The 10,472-nt window shown below is 43.9% G+C and overlaps 2 protein-coding genes across 2 annotated transcripts; one reads left to right on the forward strand and one right to left on the reverse strand.

The window, feature by feature from the left end:
• The first annotated feature begins 273 nt into the window (after window positions 1-273).
• LOC108939446 (probable Bax inhibitor 1) lies at window positions 274-6,094 on the forward strand. The gene is made up of 10 exons (XM_018760802.2): window positions 274-415; window positions 1,657-1,755; window positions 2,358-2,466; window positions 2,683-2,803; window positions 2,964-3,012; window positions 3,165-3,262; window positions 3,637-3,716; window positions 3,807-3,907; window positions 4,216-4,291; window positions 4,498-6,094. The coding sequence occupies exons 2-10, from the start codon at window positions 1,700-1,702 to the stop codon at window positions 4,519-4,521; spliced, it is 714 nt and encodes a 237-aa protein (XP_018616318.1). The 5' UTR covers window positions 274-415; window positions 1,657-1,699; the 3' UTR covers window positions 4,522-6,094.
• Window positions 6,095-6,725: 631 nt separating this feature from the next.
• LOC114909185 (interleukin-17A-like) lies at window positions 6,726-7,585 on the reverse strand. The gene is made up of 3 exons (XM_029246489.1): window positions 7,508-7,585; window positions 7,191-7,369; window positions 6,726-6,960 (listed from the first exon to the last, which is right to left on the reverse strand). Exons 1-3 carry the CDS (start codon window positions 7,583-7,585, stop codon window positions 6,726-6,728), a joined length of 492 nt encoding a protein of 163 aa, XP_029102322.1.
• Window positions 7,586-10,472: the final 2,887 nt, after the last annotated feature.

The raw sequence follows: 10,472 nt of genomic DNA on the forward strand, positions 1-10,472 counted from the left end.
TCGCGGCACTCCGAAGCCCGCAGCCAATCCCCGCAGGAACGGTGTCGTCTGGCCAGATCAGATGTCATACACATTCAATTTACTGCAATAATTCTACTGTATGAACTTCTTAAACAAAAGCGCAGAATAAGTTGCAAAGACCTATTTTACTGTCATTACCTCATACCTTATTTTGTTTAATTTAAAAATATGCGAGCGCCCCTTTCTGCGCGAACATAACGTGAGCTCGTGCAGCACGTACTTCCTGGAGCCGCACCTCTCCGGCGCTGACGTCACCGCGTTTTGACGTGAGGGAAAGTGAAGCGACACGTAGCGCTGGCGTTTCGAGTGCCGAGCCGAGGAGCCGTCGCACGGGAAAACAAAATAAAACCGAATAATATCGAAGTACAGCAGCAGAAAGACTGACACACATCGGGTAAGAGTCGTGTTAGACCTTTACAAACTGATTGTGGTCAGTTTGCCGGTTAACTGCAGCCCAAGGCTTTCGAAATCATGTCTGCCCTGTTTTGCTTGGTTGGGGCGTTTGTCGAATCCGTGTGCTAGCATTAGCTCCGTTAGCCTAGCATTAGCCTATCCATGTCTCTAGACAAAAGAGGCGGGGAAGCACGAGGCCGATCTCGATCCCCATATTGCTTATGGCCTTTAAACGTCGGGAGGACTGTCACTGTGACTGTGAGATTGTTGTGTTTCGGTGCAGTCACTTCTCGCTGGGTTGTTGAATCATTGTTGTGAACGATGGTGTGAAACACAATTAATCATAGAGTCATTTCGTATGTAAATACACACCACACACACATACATTCTCTCACCAGACTCGCGTTTACATGATCTGAGGCGAATCTCTGTGCTCTTTTCTATACGTTTTTGCATACATGATGATGAAGTTAGACCTGGGTTTCTGTTCACATTCACTAATATTTTTTTACAAAAGTCACGTGTTGTATTTGTTAATTTGTGCAACTGGTGCATGAAATTCATGTTTTTGGGCACAAACAAGGCCGCTGTTCTGGAAGAGTACGAGGACGTCACACAGACACTTCACTTGTCTTCGTGGGCTCCGAACGGTCGAGTTTCGACTTTTCGTGCTGCCCTTTTTTTTTTTTTTTCTTCATTCCTTTGGTCCCGTTGGTGCACGTGTTCACGTTAGTATTTTCTAAAATTGTAAAATCCAAGCGCTTAGTGGGAAAGGAGTGCGGGGTCGCTGTCGGAGCTCCTCTCCACCGCGCGCGAGTGTCGGCGACGTAATAGGCGCCCGTTACCATGGAAACCAAGTGACGGTCTCAATGTAAACTTCCTTCACTGTCGCCAACATCCAGGACTGAGTTCGTAAATATTGCATTTTCACTAGTTTTAAACTAGTATTGTGATGGCCACTAGTTAATTTAAAAAAGTCTTACAGAATATTTAAATTTAGATTTTTACTTAACCTATAAATACAATATATTTTTACCAAAATGAATCAGGACCATTAGTAACCTTTTAATAGGTAATTTACTTTGGAGTTTAGAACAAAACGAGTTACAGACAGATTTCCGGTCTCAGCTGCGTTCATAATTTGAAGAGCCACCGTAAAGTGTCAAGTATGCTGACCTTTTAATAGTATGTACTGTGTTTTGTTTTTTTCACTTTTTAATGTTTATTTTGCTGTTCTTGAAGGTAAAGGAATTCTCGGCTCAGCAGAGATCGATTCAGTTCCAAGATGAATGTGTTTGATCGCAACATCAACTTTGATGCCCTGTTTAAGTTCTCTCAAATGTAAGATTTTTTTTTTTCCCTGTCTCCAAAATAGTTTTAATATTCTCTTTCATGTAAGTAGGAATTAATATTGCTTTGCACAACACATTTGCTCATAATATTGCACAAAAACTGCACATTATAGCTTATATGTTTGGGACATCAGGTGGTGTCATGATTATGGTTGTTTTCTTAAGGTCTAGGGATGATTCCGAGTCTTTTTTTAATGTTAAAATATAATATACAAGCAGTGAAACCTGGAAGTGCAACCGGTGTCACCACATCTACAGTGATATCTATGTTAGAACTCCAGGGACTTGCAGATTGTTTAAAAAAAACTGGCTCGGATGTTAAAGAGAAAGTTAAAATCCAATTTCCAAATCCTCAAGTCTCGTGGTTCTTATAGCAAAAGTCTGACTGAAGATGTCATTTAAAATCCTGGTAAATCTGCGAGTTTGTTGTATTCATGCAGTTCATGAAGCATATAGACATATAAAAAGTAACACTTGGCAGATCTGTAACGAAAATACCAGCTGGTAAACTGGTTTGGCTGCGTGACTTATCTCAGCGGTGCTGTAAGATCGATAACTGTTTAGTGTTTTACTCTTTTGCGTTGCCATTAGTTCCCGTTCTACCCAGCACCACTTGAAGAATGTGTACTCCAGTCTGGCTGTGTGCATGCTCGTGGCTGCTGCTGGGGCCTATGTCCACGTGGTCACCCGACTCTTCCAGGTAAGCCCTCTTATGGTCATTGTGGTCCCAGTGCACACTCTCTCTCAACGTATCTTTTCACTTTCAGATGGCAAGCAAGGGGCTTATGCTTTTTATATCTCACATTGTGTCCCTGTTTCACTGTTCCTTGTCATGTTCACTTCCCATAGCTGTTTGAAGCTTGATGAAACACATGATGTTCTCAGAAGCTTTCTGTTTACATTCTTTGTTTTCAAGGGCGGGTTTGTATCCCTGTTGGGCTCACTAGGCATGATGGCTTGGTTGGCCATGACACCACACAACCCAGAAACAGAAAAGAAGAGGCTGGCCATCCTTGCAGGGTTTGCATTCTTCACAGGTAAGACCACACTCCCCTTGACAGAGCCAGCCTTGTAATATTTCTTTACTCTCTTCATGTTTGCCAGAGTAGGCCATTTTACAATATGGCTGGATGATTTATAAAACTGGTGTTCTTATCTTTAACAGTAGCAATAACTCCTTTTTCCCCCTGCTGTTAGGTGTTGGTCTTGGGCCTACAATGGATTTTGTCATTGCCGTTAATCCAAGGTAAACATTGTACACCTCATAATGTCATTTTAGTGTGCACTGAAGTTTGGTTCAGCCACTCATTATAGAAACTGACACACACTTTCAGTGCACTTTAAAAGCACTGTACAGGAAAGTATGTAATATTTTAATGGTCCTTTGTGTCTCTGCAGCATCATTGTGACTGCCTTCTTGGGAACATCCATCATCTTTTTGTGCTTCACACTTAGTGCTCTATATGCCCAGCGCAGGAGCTACATCTTTTTGGGAGGTGAGCTGCTCTTGTACATGTACGTTATACCAAGGTTTGACTTCGGCATTTGAATTTTGAAAAATGGATATGATGGAGGTAAGTGTGGTACAATGGCCAAGTGTTGTTTCTCCAATATTCATTTTTTTTTTTTTTAAAATGAAATGTTCAGACTGTTATGCAAAGAGGCAAAGTAGTGGTTTATTATAGACTGTAGGGAGGGAGGTGTGAGGCTGTGCTGCAAACCAATGAGCTTCTACAGAGCGGTACACATGAGTCCTGTGCTTTAAGATGCATGTCAGTGTAGCAGTTCCACACTGTTCACCAGCCCTGTGAACCAGAATAAATCAGAGATGTGAACAGCCTACTAATGGTTCCGTTCTCCCCTCTTGTAGGAACACTCATGTCTGGACTGATCATCATGCTCCTCTTGTCCCTGGCTAATCTCTTTGTAGGATCAGTGATGCTTTTTAAGGTCAGAAAGAAAATGACTGTGGTCATAAAGGTGTAGTCAGTCTATGTTCTATTAACCATGTTTTAACTTGGATCCCATCTTTGTCTACAGGTTCACATGTACTTGGGGCTGGCTGTGATGTGCGGATTTGTGCTTTTCGATACTCAGCTCATCATTGAGAAGGCAGAGATGGGAGATAAAGACTATATCTGGTAAGGTATAGTTCTGCCCCTTCCTGCTTCCTCCAGATACAAAGTCTTTTCTTTTTTTTTTCTTTTTTTTTTTTTTTGTAGAACAGCTAAACACAGACTTTTAGTTGTGGGCAGTGTTTTCTCTTGGGTGTGAATGAGATGGGTTGCTGTGCTTTCGTTTCAGATGTTGAGGTTCAAATTTCATTAAGTGCTGTAACAGATCAGACAGGAATTTTGCTATAATTATAACTGGTGCTACTTTGCCATGTGATGTGTGTTTACATGAACTCACTTGTCCTAGTCAGTGATGGCTGGTCTTTATTTTTAAGGCACTGTGTGGACCTCTTTCTTGACTTTGTCACCATCTTCAGGAAGCTTATGGTCATCCTGGCCATGAATGAAAAGGTGAGCCTATGCAGTTAGTGTGTGGTGTTGGGGGGGAGTTCAGGAAGCTTTTGATCTCATCCAAAAATTAGTTTGCCTTTAATAGAACTTCAATAAAATATGAGTGGGAATGGAGAAGTTTAAAATAAAGTACCATTGTAACAGATGACCTACAGAGGGGAAGTTTGAAATGTTCATTTCTCAGGAGGTCTGTCTGTGTTCAACAGGACAAGAAGAAGGAGAAGAAGTAGGTGGGGACAACCCCCTTCTTACCCCCCACGTCCAATTAAAACAATTTGTGACAAAGAATATTTTCTGAAGCACTTTTGGTGCTGACACCCCCACCTCCACATAATAATTGAGTTTGTTTGTAATTGCTCTTATTTAGTATCTTCATTTTCAGATCTGTAGGATCTTGGTTTTGCAAAAAGGCTGGTAATTTATGTTCTGTAATGTTGATACAGCGCTGATTTAAAAGCCTCTCCAGTTGGTAAAGTGGGGACACATTGGGACAGAGCAGTGCTTCTGGGCCTCCTCTACTGCTTTTTGAGACTGACTGATGGGTTTTCTGAGTACTCCGTTGCTGCCCTCCTCTGCTGGACAAGTCACTTCTCTTTGGCTCCACTGCTCATGGCACCCAGTCTCTCACTTTAGATATCCCTACTCTCTAAATTGTTTGTAAAACTTTATTTGCCTTTTGTCATGTAGACACCTGTATTTTATGCCACTTGTGGTATCAGGTATCAATTTAATTTTTAAATTATTCGTAAATATGGTTAAAAAAATTCTGTGCTTTGAAACAAATGACCGTGTTTGTGGTAGTACGTGGGTCGATGTGCGCACACACACGTGTCAAGGGAGGTGTGTAGAAAAATAATGACGTTTGGTTTGTTGACAAGCGTCCATCGCGAGTGCAGTGTAAACTGGGGAAAGCAAAAAGGAAACTTAGAGGAGTGACTCATCCACAGCTTCATCATCAGTGAACTTTTTGGCTTTGAGTTGAACCCAGCAGGCTTGTCCCTTTTCATTTTTCAGTCCAACCACTGCTTTGTGTGAGGGTTGTAATTGTTTTCATGGTACATGTTGCATAAGGAGTGGTTGCGTTGTTAGCTGTGCTATTGAGATGGCCGTGTGTAATTAGTGGGCTTGCTGCAGTGTGTGAAGTGTACTGTATTTACCAGAATTGCCCCCCCCCCCCCTTCTGTTTTTTTGCACCCTATCTTAAAACAGTACGTAGATGAGGGCATCCAGAGACTAAGGGGTCACGTGTTGTGTAGAGAAGACACAGGTTGTCACCTGTCAGCGAGGCTCCTCATGTCCTAATGTGGACATGTGTATTCTGTTACCGACTCATTCGAACCCTCCTCACCAGACTGTGCTGCAGAAGAGGTCTACTGTGGCTAGTGAGGTGTAATAACACCACATTTTCTCAGGGGGAAAGTGTCTTCTGCACCTCTCTTCTTGCCATGTAGCCATTGAACATAAATGTAAGACTAGTAAGGCCAGAACAGAGTGGTGTGATTGCTGAGCTGTAGCCAAAACAGATTCCCTTTGCTTTTAGAACTCCTTATGAGTTTTAGCCACTCCCGTTTGTACTACTGCTTTCAGTTTGTAGTCACGGGACACTGAAATCATGGTACCGTCCTTGGTATCTTGTTTATGCCAACACAAAGGTTCGTAATAGAGGGTTAGTTCTCCGTCCGTTCTGTGCCTGTTAACGGTAGACTTTAACATCCCCCTTCTGCCCTCGAAACATCACCATCTCTTGGCAGGCTGTTTAGAGAGAACTTGCTGAACGGAGTCTCCTCTTTGCTCGCTTGCTTGGTCTTAATTTTTTTTCTCAAGTGCCAATTGTACAGCCAACCCATTAAACCTGTACTGTTACTAAACTATCAAGGAGTCTGTTCCGAAACAAAACACTGTTGAGACTGTGAAGTTAATTTTCCCCTCTTCCGGGGATTCTGTAATTTTGCTGAATTGATGTAACAGGAAGACTTTTAAAATAAATCCTTTAAATGAATTTGACGCCTTGAGCTTGTGCTAACTGAAAACGCACATACTTCAAACTGCTGCACAGGAGTTCCGGAATGAAGTAAGAAATTGTTGCGAAGAACTCAATGCGTGTTGTCATTGTTGATGATAGAAAAGATAAAATAGGGAGATTCACGGGGTATATATCTCTGTAAGGAATTTTATTGCATAATTATGGCTGCAAATTTAACATTCATTTAAACATTCAAAATTCAGTTAAATAAGTGTAAATCACCTTGCTTAACAATATGAAGCAATGCAAGTAAAAGACTTCTTCATACACAGGAACAACTCAAATACCACAGTTTTATACCCACGGCGTACCTTGAGTAACATGCATAATGTCCAACCATGTGCTGTGAGGTGACACCCATTGGGTGCAAAAGTACACGGGTGTCTCACTGCCCCGACTCACGGAGGCGCTCTAGCCCGTGGTAGCGAGGGACATGGTCCTGCGATGGATACACGTGCAGCCCACTGTTACAGTGAATTTACCGGGAACCAGATGGTAGCGTGAGCTATCTGGGCAGGGCCGCCGATAGAAGACGGTGATGGTGTAGTTGAGCGCAAACTCAACCCCCTGATTCTGCCAACATTTCTTGTGTTGGCAGTAGGCGGTCCATATAGTCTGCGGGATTCTGTCTGCGTCTGTGTCGCTACTGAGGAAGACAAGAAAAAAAGCAGCGCGTTTAAGTTCACCACACCGAGTGACTCTGTGCCCAAAAAAGGCGACGTAGAATGCGACTAAACGGTCACATCAGAGCGACACCTCGAAAGCTTCCCACTGTTTTACGCCAAGACCCAACCAGCCAGTTCTGCTTCAGTGATGGAAAGCGTGCTGACCGGAGCGTCCTGTGTTCTAGTGGGTCAATGGGCCGGTACCACTCACATGTAGTTCCACGGGGTAAAGGATCGAGCTGCGATCCTCGTGGTCTCCGGGCTGGGGATTTTGGTGAGTGTGGCTCCGGGCGGCAACCAGCTTGAAGTGCTGTTCCAGTCGCACCCCTGGCTGCAGGTAAAGCAGCACGTGTGTGGCATCACACACACCGGTGCCATCAGCAGCAAACTCTGCACAGAGCAGCAAGGACAACATGATTTTACGCTTAAAAAAAAAAAAAAAAAGGAAAAGGTTGTGGATGGATTGGTTGGTTCCCCTCCTTGTGGATGCAGCAGCTGCCTGGTATTAACCATCAGCATCATACTCACCAGCAGAGCGGAGAAGTTCATCCTGTCCCTCTTCGTCTTTCTCAAGGCTTCCAGGCTCTCGTGAGGCAATCCTATCATTGAGATGTCACCCTCTGAATCTTAACACTTTTTAAAGGCCTGGACCATGACGTCATTTTATTTTGACTACCACCCATCTAAATCACCAATCTTTGCATAAAGTGCGGACAGCGGGCTGCCCATGAACAGCATAGTATGTTCCACACTAAGTGTGGTATCAGACTCTTGTGAGAGTTTTTGGGAATACAGAGAAGGTGGGCAGATTTACCCTGGATACCACCTCCCCCGCCAAGTCTCTATACAGCTACAATTTCAATTTCCCTGTCTATCTCCAATTATTTTTAGCCCTTCCCCACTAGGTGTGGAAAGGTCATTCTTTGTCATCAAATGACAGTGGTGACCTATGAATGTTATGAAAAGGGTCCTGATTTGTCTCATTGCACTCCTGCTTATAAGTAATGATTAGAGTAAAAAATAAGATTAGCCCATGAAGACTACAAAAGCAATGAAGGGAACTTAACGGGAAATGATGTGTCCAAGTAGATGTTCCTTTATACCCGACTATTAGATTTTGCCTGACTTATTTTTACCCTATGAAGCCCAAAGAGGTAAAAGGAGCAGATGCGGGGGGGGGGGGGGGATTACTGGCATTGTAAAGGTATGTAGAAATGCAAACATTTTACCACATATACCACTTATAGTACTTCCTCGTGTCTGTTACCATGTTATATGATTGTGTAAACAGCATGACCACAACTCCAGTCTTCACCAGTGCTGTGATTTTGTATTACATTTATAAAAAAAAAAAAAAAACACCCTAATATAGAGACACCATGTCAAGGAATGTTGCCATGGTGAAGAAAGAGCTTGCTGTGGGGGGGTCCTGTGACAGCAAACCTTCCTCATGTATTTGACCTCACCCCCCCATGCTGTGCATCACACTCCAAACATAATTCAAAAGGCCAGAAAACCGCAGTAAGCAGGAAGGCATTTTAACATGTTAAACAAAATCCTGTCATCCCTGGAGAGCTGCAGCACGAGGTACCACAAAATAAATGAAAGAACATAGAAAGTGTTACGCTGACTCATTGGATTCTGTATTCTGTTTTATCACAATGCAGGAATATCACCAGATCAAACCGCAGAATTACACTTGTAAAAAGAACCCCATTTACATAAAATTTCCCTGCATTTCCTTGTTTATGGCCTGCACATGTCTTTCGAGACAAAAGAATCCTCTTGGCAACTGGGAAAGGCCCCGCGTTCACCACGCTACACAGCAGCCGGCACGGTGCGCAAACCACAGATGAGTCACGCCTTTACGTAGGCAGCGCGCTGCTCCCGAAGGAGGCGTCCCGGCCGTTCGCCGCTCCGCGACGCAGTGGAATTCCCTCCTCGAAAGCCACAGATCTGCGGGCATCCCCAGGGAGATAAACCGATACCGAAGGCAAGATTTCGGTTTCCCCTCAACGAATAAACGCAAAACCCGGCTGCAAAACACAGGCGTTTGTTTCAACGCCGTCGTCATGTCAACTCGGAGTGTCCAAAGTCGGCCTTTCGCTACAGGGGATGCCGTCCATGGACAGGGCATCTCTGCACGTGCTCCTTGTTACACATAATAATAATAATAATAATAATAATGTCAGTCAGTGACTCAGAAGATACGAACGTCCCCAAGATGACACATCAGTGGTTCGCCATGGGTCACCGCGCAAGAGCAGTGGTATCACAGCCAAAAACAGGAACAAACACCGGTTGCGCAGCTTCCTTTTTTACAAGTGTGCTGAAGTCCCGTCGAGGCGATACGAAAAAGAGGAAGGGTGTTTTCTCGCATTGATACGGCCATCATGGTAATGGGAACCACTGTGGCATTTACTCTTTTCGTGGCACTGTAATTTGTTTTGTGCCTCTAGAGGTAACACCTTCATGGTGAGTCAGCCTACAGCTACAGGATGAAGAGGAGGAGGAGGCGGTGGTGATGCCTCTTCTCGTGGTCATCGGAACATCCCCTGGAGCTATCTTCCATCGACTGCTGCTCCAGCCCAGAACAAAGCCCTTAGTGGCAGTGACAAGATTAGAAAAGAGGGGAAATTTCCAGCATCGCATCATTTAATGCAGCTCCATTGCAGCCCCAGTGTATTAAATGCTACGCTGTAAAATCCCAACAATTCAAGCAGTAAAAATAACCAAAGCGATTAAAGCTAAATACTCTTTCTTGCCTTATGTTTTCCCAATCTCACCCAACTTTTTTGAAATGCCAAAAAATAAATGTATCTCTACATATTTTACTGTGCTGTTGCAGCACTGAGGGGGGTGCGGTGAGGCGAGGCAGGGGGTTTGACCGGGTCCTGTTCTCTGGTGGGTCCGGGGTTCAAGTCCCGCTTGGGGTGCCTTGCGACGAACTGGCATCCCGTCCTGGGTGGGTCCCCTCCCCCTCTGGCCTTATGCCGTGTTGCCGGGTTAGTCTCCGGCTCCCCGCAACCCCGCTTGGGACAAGCAGTTCAGATTGATTGATTGATTGATTGAGAGTGTGTGTGTGTGTGTGTGTGTGTGTGTGTGTGTGTGTGTGTGTGTTGCAGCACTCGATTTTCTCAAAGTTCCTCTGTTCCCATATATATTTGAGCCACTTCACCTGTTTTTTAAATGTGTATTCCATTTGGTTTAGATAGTTATGTCGAGCCACAATTTACCAGCCAACGGATGTAACAGTAATTATAATGCACCGGAAATAAAATTGAGGGATTCATTTTTTTTGTGGTGGGGTCACATTCACTGGCATCATAGTCCACTGGAAAAATCCAAATGTAACCACACACACTGCAGGGAATTTTAACAATTCTACTTTTTTGATTTTGTTTCTAGAGTTCTGTTGCACATCCACTGAAAACACAGCTCCCGTATAGTTGCCAAGCCCGATTGTGTTATCGCTGGATTATTCAACCACACA

Source organism: Scleropages formosus, chromosome 19, assembly GCF_900964775.1.
Source record: "Scleropages formosus chromosome 19, fSclFor1.1, whole genome shotgun sequence".
Lineage (NCBI taxonomy): Eukaryota > Metazoa > Chordata > Actinopteri > Osteoglossiformes > Osteoglossidae > Scleropages > Scleropages formosus.

What these genes read in the sequence shown, in the direction of transcription:
- LOC108939446 (XM_018760802.2), top strand. Translation starts at nt 1,700, where the DNA reads ATGAATGTGTTTGATCGCAACATCAACTTTGATGCCCTGTTTAAGTTC. An exon ending in CTGTTTAAGTTCTCTCAAAT is followed by an intron (nt 1,756 to 2,357) that starts GTAAGATTTTTT and finishes CGTTGCCATTAG; the next exon opens with TTCCCGTTCTACCCAGCACC. An exon ending in GGAGATAAAGACTATATCTG is followed by an intron (nt 3,908 to 4,215) that starts GTAAGGTATAGT and finishes TTTATTTTTAAG; the next exon opens with GCACTGTGTGGACCTCTTTC.
- LOC114909185 (XM_029246489.1), bottom strand. Translation starts at nt 7,585, where the DNA reads ATGATAGGATTGCCTCACGAGAGCCTGGAAGCCTTGAGAAAGACGAAG. An exon ending in TGAACTTCTCCGCTCTGCTG is followed by an intron (nt 7,370 to 7,507) that starts GTGAGTATGATG and finishes TGCTCTGTGCAG; the next exon opens with AGTTTGCTGCTGATGGCACC. An exon ending in TTTACCCCGTGGAACTACAT is followed by an intron (nt 6,961 to 7,190) that starts GTGAGTGGTACC and finishes TGTCTTCCTCAG; the next exon opens with TAGCGACACAGACGCAGACA.